Below are 25,395 nucleotides of genomic sequence, written 5' to 3' on the forward strand. Positions count from 1 at the left end.
GGGAGAGGGAGAAGAGAGAGAGAGCACGGGGGGGTCCGAATCGGGGAGAGAGGAGAGAGAAAAGAAAGAGAAAAAAGAAAAAGAAGGAAAAAAAAGAAAAGAAGGGAAAAAGAAAAAAAGGAAAAAGAGAAAAAGAAAAAGATGTGAAAAGAAATGAGGTCCAGTCCTCACTCCGGGAAAAAGAAACAAACCGCCAAAAAGATTAAAATCGCAAAACAACTAAAAGAAATAAAACACAACCTCAAATAAAATAAATTAAATTAAAAACCAACTTTAAAAATGCAAATAAATTAAAATAAATAGCTAATATATTAATTAAAATAAAAACAAATATTTCAGCGAAAATACACTTAAAAGCGGGTCATCACACCAAATCTCAAAAAAACACCAAATAAAAATTCATAAGCTTATTTTCAGGAAAACCAAGTTCATCATTGACCACAGCATTAAAATGAAAACTAAAAAAACCAAATATTTAGGAAAACAAAATGCATCATCATCAACCATAACACTAATAGTAAAATGTACAAAATGAAGAAAGTAAATATAAAATTAATCTTATACTAATATTATGTGGTCTAAATTCTTTTGAAAAAATATCTCTGACACATTTTCACTAAAAACCAAAACATCCTCATACAAACCGATACAAAGCAAGAACAAAAGGTTAAATAAGTAACTATGTAATAATACAAAAGCAAAAAACAAGTGAGAAAATTACTGTTTCTAATATTGTAGCTTATTACTGTCCTTAACACTGCAGTACGCTAATCCCCACTTTTAATATATAAAAGACTAAAAACCAAAACATCCTCATACAAATCGATGCAAAGCAAGAACAAAAAGTTAAATAAGTAACTATGTAATAACACAGAAACAAAAAATGAGTGAAAAAATTACTGTTTTTAATACTGTAGCTTATTACTGTTCTTAACACTGTTCGTGAAACTGTAGCACACCAATCCCCACTTTTAATATATGAGAGAGATATAGGTGGTATAAATGATAAGGGGAAAAAACCAGAATCTAATAAAAAAATAAATAAACAAATTTGAGACAATAATAGAAAATTAATATTATAAAAGTATTAAAATTAAATTTCCCATAAAATTATCTTTAATTTAGCAAAATATGACATTTTCCAAATTTTTTTTGGAAAATTTTACCTATTTTTCTTTAGTGAATATTTTAAACAAAAAATTAGATATGATAAATTTTTTATATTTTCATAATTATTTAAAATATTTTTAAAATTATAATAAATATCAGTATAATAAAAACTGTAAATAATTTGAAGTAAATAAATATAATAAAAAGATTAAATGATTAGAAGGAAATATTAATATGAAAGTAATATTTAAAATTAATCTTATGCTAACATATAAATGGTGTAAATGGAGAAAAAAAAAAACCACAATCTAATAGAAAGTAAAATAGACAAATTTGAAAAAATAACAAAAAAGTAATTTAATAAGGGCATTCACTTTAAAATTCCCATAAACTTGTTTATAATTTAGTTAAAAATGAGATTATCTAATTTTTTTTTTCAAATTATACTTAGTTTTTAAAAACCTACAACATTTGATTTGCCATTGTTTATCTAATCTATTAAAATAATATTTTTCAATTGTTTTTTTTTTATTATCTTAGTTTGTTTATCTAATCTATTAAAATATTATTTTTTTTATTTTTTTTGTTATTATCTTAGTTGTATTTACAATTTTAACAACTTAATATATTTTCGTATGGTTTGAAATGTTACTTTATTAAATATTTTAAACAAAAAATTCAACCATTTTTATTGGGTATGATAATACTTTTATAATTAAATTTTTTATATTTCCATAATTATTTAAACTATTTTTAAAATTATTATTTAAAAAAAATAAATATGGTCATGAAAAAAAGTGTAAATAATTGGAAGTAAATAAATATAACAAAAAGTTTACATGATTAGAAAAAAATATTAATAAAAAAATAATATTCAAAACTAATTTTATACTAATATATAAGCTGTATAAGTGATAGAGAAAAAAACAAAAATCTAACAAAAACCAAAATAGACAAATTTGAAAAAATAATAAAAAACTGATGTTATAAAGCCATTCACATTAACTTTTCCGTGAAATTATTTATAATTTAGTTAAAAATGATAATTTCAAAAAATTTTCTCTAAATTTTACTCAATTTTCAAAAACCTCCAATATGTCAATATTTATGATTTCTTTATTATATTAAAATAATATTTTTGTTTTTTAGTGAATATTCTGTAATGAATATTTTAACAAAAGTTTAAATAATTTTTTTGTGAGTATGATAATATTTATATAATTAAATTTTTTATATTTCCATAACTATTTAAATCATTTTTAAAATCATTATTTAAATCTATATTAAATATGAGTAAGATTAAAAGTGTAGATAATTGAAAGTAAATAAATATAATATAAAGTTTAAATGATTATAAATATATAAATCTATTTATATAATATAACTATATATACATATAAATATATAAATATTTATATGTATAATTGAAAGGTGGTCCGTATCTATGTAGAGATATATGTTAACAGATATATAAAAATATAAATATAAATATATAACTAAATAATCCGGTAATAAACAAATGATACGAGGGCAGAAAAGTAATTTGACCCTAACCCTAGGAAACCCTATAAAAGCATCTCTAAACCAAACCCTACATTTTGGCCGCCCCCCCTTTCTTCTTCCGTCGCCTCTCTCTCTCTCTCTCTCTCTCTCTCTCTCTCTCTCTCTCTCTCTCTCTCTCTCTCTCTCTCTCTCTCTCTCTCTCTCTCTCTCTCCAGTCCTCTAAACCTAACCCTAGATTTTGGCCGCCCCTCCTTTCTTCTTCCGTCGCCTCTCTCCCTCCCTCTCTCTCTCTCTCTCTGTCCGGTCCTTTTGGTTTCATCTTCCGTTGTCTCTTTCTCTCACAGCTTTCATCTTCTTGTTTGATTTATGTTTATATTTTGTTCTTCTTTTAATGTTTTACAGTTTTGTATTCCGTTTATTTCGAATGTTTATATATATTTTTTTGTGCGTTTACATCCAGATTGTTCTTTAGAATATATTTGTTATTTGGTATATTTTTTGTTGTTTTTTCATACTTTCAGATGAACATTGCTTTTAGATCTCAAGATATTTGTTTTTGTTTCATTTTTTTTTGTTGTGTTTTGTTCTTTTAATATTTTGCAGCTTCGTTCGCAGCACTCGTTTTTCTCCGGTCCTTCTCGTTTCATCTTCCGTTGCCTCTCTCTCTCTCACAGCTTTCATGTTCTTGTTTGATTTATGTTTGTATTTTGTTTTTCTTTTAATGTTTTACAGTTTTGTATTCCGTTTATTTCAGTTGTTTTTGTTTTTTTTTTCTATGTTTTTTTCCTCTTAGATCTGAACAGATTTGTTTTTGTTTTATTTTCTTTCTCCTCTTTTGTTATTTTCCAGCTTCGTTCGCAGCACTCATCTTTACAGTATAAATTAAATTTTTTTATTTTTAACATTTAGATCTGTACAACAGATTTGTTCATGTTTTTACGGTTTTTCAATTTTTTTTCTTTTTCCTCTTAGATCTGAACGGTCTTTTTCCTCTCTCTCTCTCTCTCTCTCTCTCTCTCTCTCTCTCTCTCTCTCTCTCTCTCTCTCTCTCTCTCTCTCTCTCTCTCTCTCCGGTCCTTCTCGTTTCATCTTCCGTTGCCTCTCTCTCTCACAGCTTTCATCTTGTTGTTTGATTTATGTTTGTATTTTGTTCTTCTTTTAATGTTTTACAGTTTTGTATTCCGTTCATTTCAGTTGTTTTTGTTTTTTTTTTCTATGTTTTTTTCCTCTTAGATCTGAACAGATTTGTTTTTGTTTTATTTTCTTTCTCAGGGTCGTGACTATGGCCGCGCGCAGCAGGCCACGACCACCGCAGCGCTGCAAATGGCTACTGATGGGAGCGCACGGCCACGCCGGAAGGTCAAATTTTTTTCATTTGTGTATTTTTTTGGTGTATTGATGTATATTATCACTATACATATACTTTACATGTAGAGCAAAAATTTTCAATCCGATAGTTTTTTTTTTCAACAATTTACGAACTGGGTTTTGTATTTTTGACTAACTACGGTTTTGTTTTCCTATTCTCAGCACACAACAACAAACCAGAAGATGAAATTTCAGAAAATCGAAATTGTATATCAATCATTAAATTTTTTTGTTCGGTGTACTCTCTGTAAATAAAGATGTAAATATGCAAACACAGTTTTTATCTTTCCATTTTTTTTTTGCTGTAATACATATACATGTCATCTAATTACATAATGTAAGAAATTCATTCATTCATACAACACAATTAAATTTTACAATAAATATACTGAGGAAAACAATAAAAGCGTACCTAAAATTCAATCGCTGAGAGTGTAGAACGCAGTAGAGCCACAACGAAATGAAAGAAATCTTAATATTTAAACTGTAGTTCAATTCACTTTATCAGATGAAGAGATCAGAAATAACCGTAAAAAGACAATAACACCAAGCCGGCAAAGCAAAACGACATTGAGGACAACGAAGCAAACAATAAAAGTAAGGGCAAAATCGGCAAAAAAAAAAAAAAAAAAAATTCTGTCGGTGGGAAGTTAAAAAGACAAAAACATCTGTCGGTGGAATACAACTGAAACGTAAACCACCGTAAATGCCAAATAAACTGAAGGGTAAAATGGGAAAATAAACGTTGGACGAAAAAAAAAAAAAAAACCGGAAAAAAGATTAACTGTTCCTAACACTGTTCCTAACACTGTAGCACGCCCATCCGCACTTTTAATATATAAGAGATACTGAATTTATTTTATAATATAATTTATTAATCACAATAATTATAATATTGAATAGTTTATATAATAATAAGTAACTAAAAATTAATTTTTTTTCTAAGTATAATACACGTGTATTATATGTGTCATTAACTCATATTATTGAGCATTCTAAACTTAAAAATCCCATATAATACAAGTGGGTTTAATCAAAGTTTTTTTTTAATTTTTTATATATATGTTATATATATAAATTATTGTAGCACAAGTTTCACAAAAAGAATAGATGATTCAACTTTATGTTGACCCTGACCGACTCAATCAACAGCAACACAAGAATTTCAACGTCGTCTCTATTGATCCTGTATAGGATGACACAAATTAATAAATCATAGTACAAACATCAAATGATACATATTTTAAACTACCGTTTGTGTTAGACTTTTATTAAACTTTTCGCAGGAATCTTTGTTAAAATTATGGATGTTATAAACATGTATTGAATTATATGATATATTAAACTAATATTTTTATCTTCTCCAATATGCCTTTAAATTATTAAGTGAAATCAATAATTTTTATAAAATATATATATTATTTTTTACAAATAATCATATCATAAAATTAGGTTACTCTCACCTAGTATATATATACAGTAGTTCTATACACAGTCGCCGGATGTAATCGGGATGTAGTCGGCTGACGTGGTGTTACGCCACGTCAGCCTCTATTTAAAAAAAAAAAAAAACAAAAAATGAAATACGAAATACGAATGAAAACCAAAACCGGTGCAGATTGAAAGCATTTCCGAAAGGAGTGATTTCCCGCTTCTTCCATTCGCGAGCCCCCAGAACTGAAAGGAGGAAGACTACCTCGGCGTGGGTGCAGAGAGCTGTTGCCGTTGGGTGGGTTGATTTCGGGCTGGTCCGGTCTGCGTTGGAGTGGGTCAAAAGGCCGATCGTTGTTTGGGTCAGGTTTGTTTCAGTTGAGATTGGGTCAGATCCGTGGGCCATCTGCTCGGGTCCGGTCCGTGGGCCATCACTCGGGTTAGCTTCGTGGGCCATAAGCTCGGGTCAGCTGAGTGGGGCATCTGCTCAGGTCAGATTCGCGGGCCAGCAGTTCAGCCCAGCATCTCGGGTCAGGGACGTGGGTGGTCAGTTTTGTGGGTCAGCACCACCACGGCCAGGTTCTGGTTCTGAGATGGATCTATATCTGCATGCTTCAAAAAACCTGAAACAGATTTTCATAATTTTTTTGATATATATGTGGCTCTGTTTTGTGGGATTTAAATGAACATGGTAAATATATATTGTTGAACGTGAATCCATAGAGGACTTTGAAAATGTTGTATACAAATGTGGTTTGGTTTTGCTCGGGTTTGTGTCGTGTAGGAGGCCAATGATATTGGTTTGATGTTGTTTTTTACGTTGGTTGATGACTACAAAATGTAAAGGTGTGATTCAAGTACAACACAGTGGCTTTAATATTCGGTTATTGATGGCTTTAATATTTGGTTAATGATTTGAATATATATAAATATTTTTCATGAAATCTTTGCACCATTTTTTATTGGCACTTTTCTGTTGGATATGATTTGGTTTAATGAACTTGTTATGCAACTACTTGGTTAAAGGAGTTTATGTTACTTTTTTTACTTGCTGAACGCCATAAGAAAAGAAATTTTTGAATGGAACAATGCAGATATTTAATCAACCAAGATATAGCTTATTTCATAGGAAAGTTACTAATTCCTCATCGTTTACTTCCACTACCTAAATTATAAACCATTAGCTTCAATATGTAGATTTGATTACCTCAAAAGTGGGCTGAATACATCAATCGCTGGTAATGAGTTTAATGAGTTTCTATTGTGGTGAAGCTTACATACAAAAATTTTATTTATTTGGTAGTGCCGTAAAATGATACAAGATTTATTATTTTGTTATGGTCAATTTTGGTTTTTTTAATTTAGTATGCCATTACCAAGTGTTTTTTCGTAATGTGGAGATAAAAGTAAACAACTTTTACAGGGCATGGGAGAAGGGGAAGAACATGCATTTGATAGACCAGAAGAACGGGAAACTGAAGATGGCAGTCCAGGTGAACGGGAAATCGACGATTGCACTCCAGGTAAATCACACGTAGTGCCATCGTCGAAAGGTGATGATATGATTGAGGAGCCAAAGTCGGGCATGGAGTTCAATTCGTTTGAAGATTTGTTTAGCTATTATAAGCAGTATGCTAAGAAATACGGGTTTGGGGTGATGACACAAAGGAGTGAGAGGTCAGAGGATCAAAGTGTTAGATATGTTACTCTTGGTTGTGCACGGGGAGGGAAGGCATGGATTAAGACATCCAATGTTGCCAACCCACGTCCGACGGGAAAGACAGACTGCAAGGCAAGGATAAATGCGTTGAGAGTCGATGGAAAGATGCGGTTGACAACAGTCAATAATTCACATAATCATGTTATCAGCCCACAGAAATCTCGCTTCTATCGATGTAACAGAGAAGTGAGTGAGACAGTTAAAAGAGTCCTTGACACCAACGATTTAGCTGGTATCCGACTGAACAAGAGTTACGGATCTCTTGTAGTTGGCGCAGGTGGCTTTGAGAACTTGTCATTTCTGGAAAAGGATTGTCGCAATTACATTGACAAAATCCGTCATCTACGACTTGGTGCAGGTGGTGCTGGAGCACTTCGTGATTATTTCTTAAGGATGCAGTACAAGAATAACGGATTTTTTGCATTGATGGATTTAGACGATGACGGGAGGTTAAAAAATATTTTTTGGGCAGATCCACGTAGTCGGGCAGCCTATAAGTATTTTGGTGATGTCGTGACATTCGACACCACATACCTGACTAATAGGTATGGGATGCCCTTTGCACCATTTGTTGGTGTAAACCACCACGGGCAGTCGATTCTTTTGGGAGCTGGGTTGATTTCCAGTGAGGACACGGAGACCTTTACGTGGCTATTCCAAACCTGGTTGCAATGTATGGACGGAGTAGCTCCAAAGGCGATTATTACTGATCAAGACAGAATAATGAAAAATGCAATTGCTATTGTCTTCCCGGAAACTCGACATAGATTTTGCCTATGGCATATATTGAAGAAGGCACCTGAGAAGCTTGGGGCATATGCTGCATATAAAAGTGGGTTGAAAACTGAGTTGATGAAATGTGTATACGACACACAAACTATTGAGGAGTTTGAAAAATGTTGGTTCGTGTTTATTAATACATACGACTTACATGAGAATGTGTGGTTGAAAAGTTTATATTTGGAGCGTGCACATTGGGTACCGGTTTTTCTGAAAGAGCACTTTTGGGCGGGAATGAGTGCCACTCAGCGTAGCGAGAGTATGAATGCTTTCTTTGATGGTTATGTCCATTCAAAGACAAACCTGAAAGAGTTTTTCGACCAGTTCGACAATGAGCTAAAAAGGAAAATTGAGAATGAAAATCAAGCAGAGTTTCTTTCCTTTAGTGGCACCATTCCCTGCGTATCTAGATCGCCAATTGAAAAGAAATTTCAGGTGTTGTACACGAACGCAAAATTTAAGGAAGTTCAACAACAAGTAATCGGTGTGCTTGATTTGGATCTATCTTTACAGACAATGGATGGTGTAATGAAGAGTTATTTGGTAGAAGATGAAGTTCGTATTCAGGAGTTCACAAAACAGGTTACATATTTTGTGGATTTTAATGTCGATGACTGCAATGCAAAGTGTTCATGTGGTTTATTTCAGATGAGGGGGATACTGTGTAGGCATATTTTGGCTGTATTCAAATCAAACGGTATAAAATCATTGCCAGATCGGTACATTTTAGACCGATGGCGGAAGGACATCAAGAGAAGATACACGTTAATCCGATCTAGCTACGATGCAGGGGATGAGAGGCCAAATGGTAATAGACAATCAATTCTTCTGAATATGTGTTATGAGATGATAGATTATGCGGTGGAATCTGATAAGGACTTTGAAGATGCCAAGAAGAGGATACATGAGATGATTGGATTATATCGTCAGAACCAACGACCCTTATCTAGCGGCCAAACAGGTTTCAAGGCCACCAATACAATTTATTTTTGTATTTATTTTTTTATTTTGTATTTTGTATTTACAATTTTGGGTTTACAATTGCTATTTATTTTGTATTGACACCAAGTGTCACTTACTTTTTTTATTATATTTTTGCAATGCAAAGTTTCGGAACCTGGGGTTACAATACTAGATGGGGCTGTAGTTGGTAGCTCACAACAAGTCAAGAGTCCACTTGTTGTCAGAGGAAAAGGAAGACATCCATCTCTTAGAAGAGCATCCAGGATGGAGACAGAAATGCGGAAGGTTAAAGCCAAACAGAAGAAAGCACAAGTGGGAGGAAAACGCAAACAGGTGCGTATTTTAGCAGGGGATAATAAAAACTGAAATATTTTCGTAATGTGTCATTATGATAAAGTTTCACTTATTTCTAATGACGAGTTATAACTATTTACTTCACTTTTAGCGAGATGAAGCAGATACAGTAGCTATGGGCACATATAGGAATTAATTTGGGCCATCAGAAGCAGATATAACCAATGACGGACAATTTACGGTATCATGTTTGGATATAAGCAGGATTGGCATATTTTTTGAAGGAGGTTAATATTTGTATTGTGATAAAATTCACTTATTTATTAACAGGTCATGGACAGTAGTGGGACCACGCAAAGTGTTCAGCCTATGTTTTTTGGTAGTGAAGAAAATGTTCATCCTATGGTTGGTAGTCAAGAAAGTGTAAGATTTCTCACTTATCTAGGCCATTTTTGTAATATTATTTATTATTTGATAAAGATTTGTTTATTTGGATGGAAATAGATTTTTTATGATTGGATGACATACAACCAAAGCTCCCTGGGTGGAGATGGGTCAAACGCATGGATGTAATGATTTTGTATATTTCATGTGAGAATTGTATTTACAAGAAGGAGGCAAGCTGATCAATATTTTGTACACCACATGATGTGGTCTATTTTTCCCCTTCTGAATTATTTGGGCAAGTTGCCTGTAATTTGTATAAGATGAAATCCTATTTTATATATTTGATCTGAGAATTTAAGTGGATGAAAGGAGGAGGCAAGCTGAAAAATGTTTGATGTCAGATTCAAAGGCGAATATATATAGATGACAGGAGAATTTGTGTTTTCTAGGAGGACATTATTTGATGCCAAACAGAATATAAGCAGTTATTTTTTTGTGTATGTGATGTGAGGTTAAAAAACTGATTCTTCACGTCTTTTGACTTGGTGCAACGTATGGACTAATGGGTATCCAACAGGTGCTTATATTTGGTGTTCTTTGTTAGGTGATGCCTAGTAATTATTGTGGTGGAAGACATATGATTATTAGGATTTGTCTTATAAGACCTGAAGATGGAATCTGTTTCAAGCTTGGGGCATATGCGTTGGTCTATTTTCAGTGTTATACGAGTTAATACACAATTATGTGGTAACGTGTAGCATTGTAGTTTCTTGTAATCTTCTGTTGCCAGCCGATATTGACTACTAAGTATTCAATTGCTATCAAAAGCTGGTATCCAATAATTCACTGCCAAATGGGATTTGGATTTTGCAATATGCTGATTTGAAACCCAAATAATCATGCTAAGGATACTGAAACCACATAAAGAAATGGTAATAAAGCCGATCATACAAAAAAAATATATACACAGTGGTCTATATACATACAAAAGTGGTTAAAGTTCCAGAAAATTCACCTGAAATTTCAAATACATACAAAAGTCCCAGGAAATTCACCTTGAATTTTAAATACATACAAAAGTCCCAGGAAATTGGCTAGAAATTTTAAATACATACAAAAGTCCCAGGATGAAGAAATTACATATGACACATCTAATACATTAATTGATCAAAGTGTCAAATACATCAAAAGGGGTTGAGTTACATGAGCTGAAGCATTGGCCGAGAGACATTACAACCACTTCGATACGCAAAAAATACAGCACAAACTATTACAAAAAAAAAAAACCATGAGACTTTTAATACTTTCAACGCTCCCTTGTACTTCTTCTCCAATGCGGTAAATTTGGCTTCCTCCATGCGCAGCCGCTCATGAAGTAACATTTCGTGCCTCCGTTCAGCTAACTCCAACATCATCTTACAGCAAGTGTTTTGCTCACTTTGAAGATCAATCCACTCAAAAAAGCCACATTGTTTATTCATCTTATAGTTTGGACAATTGAAAAATCTTCTACCAAAAGATTTTGCTTTTCCAGAAATCCGTAGTTTCGCTTGGGAGCCATAATAGCAAAGTGGTCTCTCCAAGCTTGACCCGGAATGAGAAGCAGAACTCATTTTCTATCATAATATTGAAGTTAAAACAGCCCCCAGTCAAGAGTATATATTAAACAGTGTATATATGCATGGGAGAAGAAATATATACGGGAGGTATGGCATAATATTTTGCAAAGAGATAAATTGTCTAACAAAAATATGTATATAAGATTTTGCAATTGGGTGATAATTTTACACGGGAGGATATGGCATATTATCCTGCAATGAAGATATATAGTAACTGATATTTCCATCCTAAACAGAAAATAATATATAACATTGAGCATCTATTACACCAACATTCAGAAAATACACAATATATATGGCACCCAATTTAATGTGCTCATAAACCCATACACTTCAGCCAGTTCGACAATGCACCACATACCAATTACCCACCAACTTAACCAAAGTGTCACAATAGACCACATAGCAGAGCACATAAACTAAAATTCACAAAATAAAAATAGAAATAAGATTCAACGCATCTACTGGGCAATTCAATAACACAAGATGAACAAAAATATTAAAAAATTATAGATCTAGTAACTGAACAAGACTCATTATACGCAAAAAAATTAAAGAACCATACAGTATTATGATGAACTAGTGGACAGAGAAATCTTACCTTAATGTGAACAGACCGAACAGAGAAATGAATTTAGGGTTTCCACTTCTGAGGAGTGAATTGAGAGAGAAGCAGAGAGGGAGGGAAATGTGAATCCATACCAACAGATTCCCGTTCGACAACCAGCAAAAATAAATGACAACCAAAAAAATGACAACCAAACAAAAATGAAAATTAAGGTAGCGAAGGGATTTAGGGTTTGGAGTTCTCGGGATGAATCGAGAGGGAGTTTTGAGGGAGGAATCGAGAGAGAACCAGACCAATCGCAGTGAGTGAGAGAGGGAATCGAAAGTGGTTCGAGAGAGGAGAAGCAGTCTAGGGTTCGAGAGACTTAGGGTTCCAATCGCAGAGAGTGAGAGAGGAGAACCAGAAACTGGTTCTCTAGATCTAGGGTTCCAATCGCAGAGGAGAACCAACCAGAAACTGGTTCTCTAGATCTAGGGTTCCAATCGCAGAGGAGAACCAGAAACTGGTTCTCTCGATCTAGGGTTCCAATCGCAGAGGAGAACCAACCAGAAACTGGTTCTCTAGATCTAGGGTTCCAATCGCAGAGAGGAAGAGAGGGTCTCGACCAGAAACTAGTTCGAGAGGATTTGGGGTTCCAATCGCAGAGAGGGAGAGAGGGTCTCGTGATGAAACTGGTTCGAGAGGATTTGGGGTTCCAATCGAAGAGAGGGAGAGAGGGTCTCGACCAGAAACTGGTTCGAGAGGATTTGGGGTTCTAATCGCAGAGAGGGAGAGAGGGTCTTGAAAGTGGTTCGAGAGAGAAGCAGAGAGTGAGAGAGACTTAGGATTCCAATCAAAACGGTGAGTTCTGGTTACAATCAAAACGGTGAGTTTTGATTTCTCATCCACGTCAGCAGCCGACTACACGCCGTTTACACTAGGCGACTGCACTCAGCATTTTTCATATATATATATACATACTAGTAGCGGAGCAAACGTCCCTTGAACCTTTGCTCTAGTTGTGAGAAAATAACCTAATAATAAAATAATATACATGCCAAAATAAAGTAGCATATACATCATAATAACATACATGCCAAAATAAAATTATTTTCATTTGGTTGTATTTTCATGTATTTTAATTAAATGATTATTTTATTTAATATAATTAGTGGCTTTGTTGTTTTAATTTTAACGTGTTTTTCAATGTATTATTTTATAATTTATAAGTTATGAAATTTATTTTAATGTTCTTTCTTGATATTAATTATTATTTTGCATTTAAAGTATCCTTTACTTTAAATTATTTTATTTTATTAATATTGAGCTGTAGTTTTTTTATTTAGTTTTTATTGTACTTTTTTACCTTTTTAGACTTCTATTTTTGGGTAGGCTTTGCTTTAGTGGATTTTTTCTTTATTTTTGGGTCAAACCCTTTCAATTTTCGGGTCCAGCCCGTATACCTTAAGCCTAGGCCCCTTATTCCCTTAAATGGCGCCGTTTTGGTCCATGCCCTTAGAGTTTAATTCTTTCTTCTTCCTCCTGTTGGCGCCGACTATTTCTCCTCCATTTTCATTTTTTCTTCCTCTGTTTTCTGTTCGGTTATTCTTCCTCTCATTTTCATGTTTTTCCTCTGCATATCTGGACTGCGGAAGCTCCATTTTCATCTGGTTAGCTTGCTTTGTATTCCTATGTTTTGGTTTCTTTTTTTGAACAAACTAAGTGTTTCTTCTCATCTCTTTCGGTCCCAGACCAAGAGAGCAAAGCCACTAACCTCACCATGAAAACTACTGTCAAGCAACCAGTCGTGCCCAGCTACCCAACCCCCACTGAAAGCCACAGCAGCCCAGCAACGCCGTACAACTCTTCCCCACACGGCAACAAACAACTTGAAGCCTCTGTTTTGCTTCCTAAAAATAGAGCAAATGCTCCACTGTGGCCAACCAATGAGGGCACAAAGTTGCGAAGCCAACAGGACCTTCCCCATTCGGATGCTGTCCTGGTTAATGCTCACCCATTTTCTATCATTTCCAGCTACTGCCATATTCATCCATCTCCTCGATGAGCAGTTCTCCCTCATACTGATCTCTAAGGATCCAACGTTTCCGCCGTCGCGTGCACCACCCTCAACATCGCATCTCTCTTTCTCTCGACGTCGTTGTGTTTTGTACGGACTGTAAATGGAGTAATGTAAAAACTAAACATACAAATATATGGCAACGGAAACGGAATGAAAATTTATTGTTCATTACTATAGCAATGGGATAGACACTTATTATTATAAAAAAATATATATAACTACATTGGGACGTCTACATCTATGTTGTCTTTGGACTTCTCAACAATCGGCCCAAATCTAGCGTATAGCTACTTCTTGTACCCTACAATGTTATTTTCACACAATTAATTAATTTAACTTTTTGTAAATTCAAAAGCTTTTTTATTCCCTTTGGTTTTCAACAGCCTATTGAAATATTATTTTTTAATGTTATTATTATTTTAAAATTTGAAAAAATTGAATTGAGATTTAAAAATGTTAAATTATTTATTATATTTTACGTGTGAATTTAAAAAAGTTATAATGATAAAATGAGATGAGAATTTTATATCTCATCTTACTTCCAAACCTATCCTAATCTAAAATACACCTTCCTCTAGATTTTCTCCAAATCTCAATCTGCTTTTTCTTTCCCCTTAATCTCATTCATTCTTCCTCATATTTCTTCCCTCTTGATCTGTATCTCTCTCTTTCTAAATTATTTATCATATGCTTGTACTATATTTATATCACTTTCCTTCTATGGAAAGGAATCAGGATGACCTCGTTTTCATTTGTGTGAGGACTTTCAAATTTTCTAAGTGTCCCCAAGCGACCAGTGCATAAATGCTTGCTTGCTTTTGTTACATGACTGCCTCTTACAAGTGCCAATATCACTGGATGAAAGCAGTCGATCGTTTTCATACGCATCCCTTGTATAGAGGCTAATGAAGTAAAAAGCTGAGTCTATGCGCACCAATCTTAAGAGAAAAATCCAGAAATATCGTATAATAAGTGTATGAAAAAGTTGATTACACTGCTCCGAGCTCACAATTTAGGTGCCTTTGTAAAATCCTTGGTTAATTGTCAGACTGCTGATCATGAAAAAAAGTAAAAAAAGAATATGGTTCTGAGATTGTATTGGTTGTTTATCATGATCTTGGCTAGGGGTGGTAATTTGTGACACGACCCGTTAACCCAACACGAACACGACACGATAAAAGCGGGTTTGGGTTTAGCCTTATCGGGTTCGGGTCAAAACGGGTTGACCCGTTAAGACACGATTTCTTAACGGGTCATTAATGGGTCAACCCGTTTTGACCCGTTAAGTTTAAATTGATTTTTTTTTTCTTTTTCAAATAAAATTAGGGGATCGGCGGGATTTTAAAATTTTTAAAGAATATTAATTAAATTTACTAATTTAGCCTTTAGCTTTAGGCATTCGGTCGAAATTGTCCCTTGAAAGTTGAATCCCTTCTTTTAGTTTTACCTCTATTATTCGGATTCCATCTAAAAACATAAAAAAAAAAAAGAAAACCCTAAACTGAGTTACTGAATCAGCACTCAGCAGCTCCTGCGCCGCAAGCCCGAAGTGCCGCACTCCATCTCCAGATTCACGGACTGAATCAGTGCTACACTGCTACAGGCTGCTACTCACCTCATGGCTCACGGATCATGGTCTCAGTGGCTCACAGCCTCACACGAGGATTTCGGATTTCCGGCGTTAACCTAGCTGGCCAGCTCACCTCACGTCGCCGTCGGACTCGGTATGTGTTTTCACTTTTCGGTTTTCCTTTTCCCTCTTCGGCGAATCAACTCTTCCCAATTCTCATTTTTGGCTTCTCATTTTGACATTTTCGGTATTCTCACTTCACAGTTCCCAGTTCTCACTTCTCATTTCGGGGTTCTCTATTTTCTGGTGGAAATCTGCAATATATATTTCAGTAAGCACCTTGTAGATTATGATGTATATATGGGAAACTTGCAGATTGTTGGTAGTATATTTCCTTTCGGTATCGATCGATTTTGATGTATATATTGGCTTGTTGGCAGTATATTTTTTTCCCATATATCTCACGGTTTGTCTATTCGAAATATATATCTCAGTCAGTAATACTGAAGCCACCTCGGGTCTAATTCTAATTTGTCTATTCGAAAGTGAAGTCAACACCTGTTTTCCAGATCTGTAATTGACAAGCTATCTGTTTTGCTGTTGTTTTTGCTTTGTCTTGGGTGCAACATTTTGCTAAATTGCAGGATGATCTTTTCCATACCTTAAAACACTTCCATGAACTAGACTTGTGTTATTATCTCTACTGTTAAACAGTTACGTCAATAGGTAAGCTTGTAATAGAATTGTTGCACGGAAAACTAAGATTAAGCTTGGGAGTGTAGCTAACACAGCCCCAAAACTAATAAGTCTGGACTGAATTCTTCACAAATATGTTCTCAAACTTTTCATAGTTCTAATAAAAAGGTGAATTTGCATATATATATATATATATAATTCATATATTATTTTTGGGGAGAGAGGGCCAAGTGATTTTTTGTATACAAAAAGGTAAATTTGCTACCTTTCCAAATCATTGATTCACGTAGGATTAAACTATTATGGGTTGGGTTACCAGCTTGTGTAAACAACTGGCTTTGATTTTGAATGTGAAGGAAGAAAATAAGATGGGGGGGTCGGCAGCTTTAGCCTTTATGATAGACTTTTGTGAGGGGCCACATGTTTAGGATTAGTGTGTAGATTAGCTAAGGATTGAATGAAATTTCAGCGGCTAGTTGGTGAAGCTTCCTCCTAAAAGTCCACAAAACAACAAAAGTGATTTACTTATGGGTTATGATGAGTACCAATTTGTCAGCTTGAAATGACCCGCTTGGATATAATAAGTGATTTTCCTATGCATAATTGCAATAAACAATGAGTATCAGAATGTCTATGGCCAATTAACAACAACAACAGCTTTGGTCATTATTGAAGCAACAACTTTCTTATTAACAAGACTACATTCTTAGCAACACTTTTGATGGCCTGTTTGTTGTTATTCGGAGATGGGATTATTAGAATTGAAAACCCAACTAACCAGCTTTAATTGTTGACACTAGGTATGCTTTTTAATATACTCATACAGTCATACTATAATCTCATTTAATATATTCATACAAGTCATACTATAATATCATTTAATATACTCATACAGTTATATTGTTGTTTCTTTTCAGATGAGTTCGGCAGCAGGTAATAATTGTATAATATTTTTTGTTTAATGATTTATATTATATTGTTATTCAATGATTTATAATATTTTATTTTTGTGTACAGGAATTTGATTCATTTAGACATGATGACCTTGCTGCCCATATGCAAAAAAGTCAATTGGATCTTTACTTGGATGAACCTAAGGCAGACAGAAATGCAAAGATTGACATTCTTTCTTTTTGGAAAGGAAATGAGTTTCGTTATCCTGATCTTGCTTGTATAGCTCGTGATATTTTGAGTGTTCCAGTTTCTACAGTAGCATCTGAATTTACTTTTAGTGTTGGTGGGCGTATCATTGATCAGTTTAGGAGTGCACTAAAAGTAGATATTGTTGAAGCATTAGTCTACACTAGAGATTGGCTATATGGCGAGGAGCAATGTAACATTATTTTTACCTTATTGAATAAATAATTGTAATTTTTCAATACAATAATATTATTTGATATAAAATTTTACTGATATCTTTTTTTTAATAGAAACACAAGAGGTTAAATTGGACGAGTTAACCGAAGATGTAATGGAGTTGGAGAAAAACAAGGACAAGGAGGACGCTCCACCTTATTCTTGAAGCTCTAAATTTGTTTAGATCTGTGTTTTTATTGTATTTGGGATTGTAAAATTAATATATTTTCTGTGTGTTTTGTTTATTATTTTGGGATGTAATATTAATATATTAGTACAATGTGTGTGGAATGGATCTATTTGTATTATAATTCTAAACTTGTGGTTAATTTTTAATTTTTTAATTTTTATAAATAATATTTATATTTAAATATTTATATTTAAATATTTATATAAAATTTCAATCAGGTCAAACGGGTCGTGTCATGTCGTGTCGTGTCTGTTCAACTCATTAACGTAAACGGGGTTGAAACAGATCGAGTCGTGTCGTGTCGTTTCATGTCAATTTATTTTTTATTCATTAACGGGTCATAACGGGTCGTGTCGTGTCAATCCGTTATCTTATCGTGTCGTGTTCATGTCTAGAATTTTGACACAAAATCCTTAACGGGTCATGTTCGTGTTGACCCATCCAAAGAGCATTTTGACCCGGCTCGATGTTTGTACACGACGAAACTAACCTAGTATTTAAAGAGTTAAAAAAAATATTTGAGAAAAAAGTCTTACATGAACGGCTGTTGTCTACGAGGAATGATCCTATTGACTCTTGAGTTAGTTGTTTTATTCCTACTCGATTGTTATTTTATAAAGTTCGTGTTTCTCTTCCTTCTCTATATATAATGGTACATGGATTTTGAGGACATTTTAAAAATTCGAAAAGAAAAACTAAATAATAAATTCATATATATATATATATATAAAATAATAATACGTTTTCATCCTTAAAAACATAGTCCCAAGTACTCCATTTGGCCTCTCGGATAAGTTAATTCAATTCTTATTTTCAAATATCGCAATTTTTTTTATAATTTTTAATTTTGTGACATAATATAAAAATTCCAAGAGAATTCCTGATTACATCATTTCCTACAGTACTATTACTCTCCTTGCCTTTGGATGAAGTATAGGCTGTACTATAGCTATTAACTTTGTATTAATGTGGCCAACCTTTTTTTCGTAATTAGTTCTAAATTAAAGAAGAAAGACATCTCTCTCATTTTATGAGTGTGAATTGCTACCTACCTGGCCACATGGATGAGTTGTCTTGAAAGGAATCTAAATTCAATTTTCTTGACTATTCTTTGGCAATATCTACCGCATTTAATAGTTATCTATTAAATAATATTTTATTATTATTATTTATGCATCCATCATCTACAGCTCATCATGTACTTCAATTTTCTTAATTCTTGTCTCCAAATATTGTAACTGTTCATTTTTTCATCCAAGAAAACATGATATGGCTGAGGTTGGACTAGCATTGCTCTTTGCCTTCCTTAATTGGAGCGTTAATTGACAAAATGGCATCTCACAAGGTCATTCACTTCTTGCAAGAAAGAAAATTTGGTTGGTTGGATTGCCATCTATCTCATTTTCAAAGGCAATGTTAAGTGGTAGGCCATTTCATCAGAGTTAGGACACGCATTTTTCAACTTTCTGGCTGGCTACTCTGCATCAAGACAGGATACCGTAGAATTGATGGGTATTGTGAAATTATCAAAGCTCACCACCAATAAATGATCAATGACTAGAGTTTATGCCATTTGACGGATAAAATAATAAAAAAACACAAAAATAATAAGTCATTATTTTTTATTTTTCCATTTGTAAATATTGAAATATTAGCCGCGTTCACTTTACGGACAACGGGATAGTCACCAATTATAATGCCAACCACCAACACAATTTGTGATTTTATATTTATTTAATAGTTAAGAAAGAATTTTTTTAATAAATTTGTGATTTTTTTTATATTTTTTAAAATGTTGAAAAAAATTTACCGGATTGTAATCTCCTGTGAGTATAATAGTATCACCGAATATGAATTATATTAAAGATTTATATTTTAATAATATTTTAGTATTAGCCAGTCAAACTGTGATAAGTAAGGATATAAGAATAAACCGACAAACTGGAAAATCGTCCCGGACTAGACCGGACCGATTGGTTCGGTCCGGTTTTTGACCGGTTCGGTTCGGAATCGGTTCTTTTGTTTTAAAAACTGGTCAAATCTGGTCCAGAATCGGTTTTATCTTTTCCAACACCAAATCGGACCAGACCGGACTGATTCACATATTATATATATTTTATTAATTTTTAATATTATATATAATATATATAATTATGTATGAAATAATATATTATAATTTATATCATAACATTTTAATCTTAAACATGAATATTTATTTGATCATATGTTTTAAATATAAAATATATTTTATTGTCTAATAAATTCTCAATATATTTCTTTTGATAAATATATTAGTAATAATATATTAAAACCGAAAAACCAGATCGAAACTGATAAAACCGGACGTATCGATTTAAGAGGTAATCTATTTTTAAAAATATAAAACTGATACATACCGGTTTGATTCTAGATTTTAGACCAAACCAGACTGGTTAGACCTCTAAAACTGAGAATCATAGTTGGCGGCTCTGTTACTCTGTACTCGGCGGAGACAGAAAATGAAAGTAGAAAAAGACAATGACTGAACATTGTAAGGGGGTTGGGGGAACTCATTTTGCAACTTCTGGCCGGTTACTCTGTATCAAGACAGGATAGAATTCAAAAAGTCTTACATGACCGGCAGCCATCTATTCTTTTTTTGAAATTATCAACATTGCATAAATATTATGGATGGGGTTTTTCTTCAATGAAATGTATATGATATGGATTCAAAATTCATGACCAATCAATAAGACGTTATTTGAATTAAAAAATTATCTCATTTTATCTATTTATTATAAGTTTCTTAAACATTCAAATAAAATAAAATAAACAATTTATTTTTTTAAATCTCAAATAAAAATAATATTAAAAAATTATATTCTAAAAATATTTTATTCAACTTTTAAATCTTTATCTTTTTTAATCTCAAACTTTTTTAAAATAATGAAAGAGAGAACCGTTTGAAATATTGGTATGCTTTCCTCGAATTAGCTCCAAATTAATATCGCCAACCTTTTTTTGTAATTAGCTCCAAATTAAAGAAGAAAGACATCTTATTTACCATCTTAAAAGGAAAACAGGCCAGGAGAGGATAGTGAAATAAATGAGACACAGAAACAATGATAAATGTTTAATTTCTTTGAGAGCTGCCGGCCAGATGAGGAAAGGTTATGAGTTATCTTGACAATATGACAGACTACCCAATTAAACCGCGTCAGCCATTTCCTTATTTAATTTTATTATAGTAAGATATTTTAATTTCTCACTATCATTTTCTTATTCACCATTTTCTCACACCAACTTTCTCATAAATTCAATCAATGACCAATCAGTCAATGACCCATGACCAGAGCATGTGCCACTGACATTTCTCCTATTTCATTTTATTGTAGTAAGAATTTTCTTGCAACCTGAGCTTGTTTTGCTGTTTGCGAAAAAACCTTCCTTCATTTCCCTTGATTTCTTTCATTCCGAAGAAGAAAAACATGGCTGAGGTGGGCTTGGCATTTCTCTCTGCTTCACTCAGCGTGTTGTTTCACAAAATGGCATCTCCAGAGGTGGCTGATTTCATGCAGGGAAGAAAACAAACCGAAAAGCTCTCAAGGAAATTGAAGACAGCAATGCGGTCTGTGAATTCTGTGCTTGCAGACGCGGAAGAAAAGCAACTTACGGACCCTTTGGTGAAAGACTGGGTTGACGATTTGAAGGATGTTCTCTTCGACGCGGAGGACATCTTGGAAGAGATTGCTACTGAAGCCTTGCAAAGAAAGCTGGACGCTGAATCTAGTACTACTGTAGAAAAGGCACTAGACTGCATCTCTAATACTTTCCTTGATACTTTTGTCAATGAAGTAGAGCCAAAAATAGAAGAGGTACTTGATAGACTTGAAGATCTAACAAAGCAAAAGGATTGTATGGGTCTAAAAGTAGGAGTTGGAGGAAAACAACATCCAGAACAGGTGCTCACTTCTTACGTCTCAGAGTCTGACACTTTTGGTAGGAATGAGGACAAGAAAAAAATTATCGACTTATTGCTCTCGTCTGATGAGAGTGGCAATGAAAGGTGCGTGATTGCCATCGTTGGCATGGGGGGAATCGGCAAGACTAACCTTGCTCAACTGGCATACAACGACAGTCGGGTGAAGCAACATTTCAACCTTAAAATATGGTTTTGTGTTTCAGAAGAATTTGTTGTGCCCAATGTAATGAAATCAATTATAGATCAGTCTGCAACTTCATCAGCTCCTTCTACTGAGGATCCAGAGCAGCTTCAAGTTATACTAGAGGATAATTTGACACGGAAGAAATTTCTCCTTGTTTTGGATGATGTTTGGAGTGAGAAATCCCGTCATCAGGAGTTCCTAAGCCAACTCTTGCGCTATGGGACTCAAGGAAGTAAGATCCTTGTCACCACAAGGAATGAAAGCGTTGCATTGGCCATGAAGGCAACTGCAACTCATCATCTAAAGCTATTATCAAATGATGATTGCTGGTCCCTTTTTGAAAAACATGCATTTCGTGATGGTAGCTCCAATGCAGATCCAGAAATAAAAGATATAGGTAGACAAATTGTGGAAAAGTGCAAAGGTCTACCTTTAGCAATCAAAGCCATTGGCGATCTCTTGTGGTCTGAATCAAATGTCGAGAGATGGACGAATATATTGAAGAGCAATTTATGGGATCTTCACATGAAGGGGACAGACATTCTTCCGGCTTTGAGGTTAAGTTATAAGTATCTGCCCTCATACTTAAAAAGATGTTTTGCTTATTGTTCGATATTTCCAAAAGATTATATTTTTAAAAAAGATCAATTGGTTTTATTATGGATGGCGGAAGGTTTCTTGCAACAATCTGAAATAGAAACTATGGAAGAAGTTGGCAATTGTTACTTCGATGCTCTTGTATCAAGATCATTATTTCAAAAATCACTTGGAACTTATGAGTCAGGTTTTGTAATGCATGATCTTGTCAACGACTTGGCAAATTTCGTGACTGGGCAATTTGGCTTTACGCGGTTGAAGGGTGATAATTCAAAAGAAATTAGGAAGATGACTCGCTATTTATCGTATTTCCATTTCCATGGAAGTTCGGATAACTTTGTTAAGGATATTGAAGAGGATCTTTACAAGGCCAAGCAGTTGCGCACTTTCCTAGTATTAGATTGTAAGGAATGGAATGATATCAAAATGCCAAGGGCACAGTGCTTAAAAGTTCTTTCTCTATCCGGGAGAAGGCAGCTAACTGAGTTGTTTGATTCAATTGGCAAAATGAAACATTTACGTTATTTGGATGTTTCTTACTCACTTATTAAAGAGTTGCCCAATTCCATATGTATGTTGTACAATTTGCAAACTTTGAAGTTATCAGGGTGTGGGAAGTTGGAAAGATTGCCAAGAGATATGTGGAAACTCATTAATTTACGTCATCTTGAAATTGATCAAACTTACAAATTAAAGGAGATACCGATACAAATGGGTAGATTAAAATGTCTCCAGACGCTATCCAAATTCATCGTCAGTAAATATGATAATGGGTCTAGCAATATTGGAGAATTGGGAAACCTAATAAATCTTCGGGGAAAGCTTTTAATTGAACAGCTCCAAAATGTTAGATCAGCCAAGGATGCTTTGGATGCAAGGTTGAAGGATAAGCGTTACTTTGAGGAGTTGGTGTTAAAATGGAATCCTCTAGAAGAAGTACTTGGTATTTGGGAAAGTCAAAGAGGTGTAATTGAAAATCTACAGTCCCATGAAAAATTGAAAAGTCTCACCATCAAGTACTACGGCGGGAGAGGTTTTCCTGATTGGATAGGATCGGGGCTTCATTCATTGTGTAGGTTGAAGTTAATGAATTGCATGTATTGTAGTGCTTTGCCACCCCTTGGGCAGCTACCTTTTCTTAATGAGCTCTACATTGATGGGTTGAATGGAGTTGTTACTGTGGATCAAGAGTTTTATCGAAATAGTGGTTCTTTAATGAAGGCATTTGGAAGTTTGAAATTGCTAGAGTTCAAGAATATGTCTAATTGGGAAACTTGGGAAAATTTGGGTGCCCAAAATGAAGTTGAAACTTTTTCTCAACTTGAATATTTATATATTGAGAATTGCCCCAAGCTGAGGGGAAGGTTGCCTGTATATCTTCATTCGTTAGACAAACTTGTGATTTGTAATTGTCAACATCTTGAGGGTTTGCTCCCCATAGACTCTTTCCCAATACTTACCCATACGAAAATAACCGGGTGTGATAATTTGGAATCAGTTGTGCTTCCAGAACAACATGAACATGATGGTTTACTCTCAAAATTGAAAATACTTGAAATCAATGATTGTGAGAAGTGTGAGCTCCCCATGCACCAAGAATTTTCATCCCTTGAAGAATTGTACTTGACAGATTGCTGTGATTCTCTAGTGTCCTTTCCATTAGACCTATTCCCAAATCTGAAGCATATTCTAATCAAGGGGTGCAAGAATTTGCAACTTTTAGAACAACATGGAGTTGATTCAGCGATATCATATATAAAAATCTCTGAATGTCCTAAGTTTGTAGATTTTCCAAGAGGATTGTGTGCCCCTAACCTTGCAACGTTTTCCCTCAACAATTGTGAGAGCTTGAGGTCAATGCCGGATAAGATGCACATATCCCTTCTGTCTCTTCGTTATTTGGAGTTAAAAAATTGTCCAGAAGTTGATTCATTTCCAGAAGGGAGGTTGCCTTCCAATCTAAAGCAAATTGTGATCAGGAGGTGTAAGAAACTCATTGCAAACTGGAAGGGATGGGATTTGCAAATACTCCCCTCTCTTGAATGGTTGGAAATTGACGGTGGATCAGAAAATGTGGAGTCCTCTCCTTGGGGATTGTTGCTGTCCACCACTCTGACCAATCTTAAGATCTCTTCATTTAGAAATTTGAAATCTTTGGATAATGAGGGGTTTCAACACCTCACCTCCATTAAAGAATTGCACCTCAGTTGCTGTCCCAATCTCAGGTACATGCCAGAAGAGGGGTTTCCTACCTCCCTTAATTTTTTACATATACATAACTGTGATCCTGTGTTGGAGGAAGAGCTAGAAAGGAAAGAAGGAGAAGAATGGCTCAAGGTGGCTCGCGTCCTCGAGATATGGCTTAATGTCTTACGAATTCAAGGAGTTGAACGGTTTCCAGGTGAGAGTCCCATGCATGCATTAATGCAACCTCATGAAAGCTTTTAATTGAAGTTATAAAATAAAATTTTGTTAAAAATTAATAAAAGTAAAAGTAAAAGAAATATGAATTGGCATTATATATATATAATGTGTAATTAAGTTGATGTGAGCATTGCATTGGGAATATTTGTTTTGCTGATCATCATGATTGACTTAACACTTTTATTTTGTATCCAAATATAATGAAATGCATTTTTTGATTTGTTTTTAATATATAATATATAATAGATCCAATAAGATCCCTCTCATTTGATCTTTTCCATACATATTATATATACTCAAATTAATTCTCTTTCTTAATTTGTTTTGTAAATCTCTCATATTTGTTTTCATTCACAGATAGGTTCAGTCCGTATGCACCACCACCGTCTAGGGACCAGTTCGACGAATGGCCCTAACGAATACTTCTAGATCTCCTGTGGATGATTGACAGGTAGCTTTCAGAAAGTGGAGGATGATGATCACACTATTAACAAGTTCTGGGTACAGCTTTTCTTTCATCTTTACTTAAAATTCACATGACTAATGAATTACTTTTATTTTTCAAAAACAAATGCAATATTATATATATGGCTAATTTTCTTGATCTTTGGAAAA

At 34.0% G+C, this 25,395-nt stretch overlaps 2 protein-coding genes and 1 long non-coding RNA gene across 3 annotated transcripts; all 3 read left to right on the forward strand.

Annotated features, from left to right (window-relative positions):
- Window positions 1-6,838: 6,838 nt before the first annotated feature.
- On the forward strand, window positions 6,839-12,501 carry LOC122294640 (protein FAR1-RELATED SEQUENCE 5-like). The gene is made up of 5 exons (XM_043103544.1): window positions 6,839-7,581; window positions 7,759-8,873; window positions 9,021-9,208; window positions 9,500-9,578; window positions 12,182-12,501. The coding sequence occupies exons 1-5, from the start codon at window positions 6,839-6,841 to the stop codon at window positions 12,499-12,501; spliced, it is 2,445 nt and encodes an 814-aa protein (XP_042959478.1).
- Window positions 12,502-15,273: 2,772 nt separating this feature from the next.
- Window positions 15,274-17,714, forward strand: LOC122294519. Its single transcript, XR_006237668.1, has 4 exons — window positions 15,274-15,526; window positions 15,637-15,703; window positions 16,986-17,001; window positions 17,086-17,714. It is a non-coding gene; the product is annotated as an uncharacterized LOC122294519 (long non-coding RNA).
- A 2,885-nt stretch (window positions 17,715-20,599) lies between these two features.
- LOC122294641 (putative disease resistance RPP13-like protein 1) lies at window positions 20,600-24,804 on the forward strand. The gene has a single exon (XM_043103545.1). It carries the CDS (start codon window positions 21,082-21,084, stop codon window positions 24,802-24,804), a length of 3,723 nt encoding a protein of 1,240 aa, XP_042959479.1. The 5' UTR covers window positions 20,600-21,081.
- Window positions 24,805-25,395: the final 591 nt, after the last annotated feature.

This window comes from Carya illinoinensis, chromosome 14 (assembly GCF_018687715.1).
Source record: "Carya illinoinensis cultivar Pawnee chromosome 14, C.illinoinensisPawnee_v1, whole genome shotgun sequence".
Taxonomy (NCBI): domain Eukaryota; kingdom Viridiplantae; phylum Streptophyta; class Magnoliopsida; order Fagales; family Juglandaceae; genus Carya; species Carya illinoinensis.

Excerpts from the sequence above, each read along its gene's own strand:
- LOC122294641 (XM_043103545.1), top strand. The coding sequence starts at position 21,082 with ATGGCTGAGGTGGGCTTGGCATTTCTCTCTGCTTCACTCAGCGTGTTG.
- LOC122294640 (XM_043103544.1), top strand. The coding sequence starts at position 6,839 with ATGGGAGAAGGGGAAGAACATGCATTTGATAGACCAGAAGAACGGGAA. Across the intron at positions 8,874-9,020 it reads CTTATCTAGCGGCCAAACAG|TTTCGGAACCTGGGGTTACA; the intron begins GTTTCAAGGCCA and ends TGCAATGCAAAG. Across the intron at positions 9,579-12,181 it reads AAATGTTCATCCTATGGTTG|AGGAGAACCAACCAGAAACT; the intron begins GTAGTCAAGAAA and ends TTCCAATCGCAG.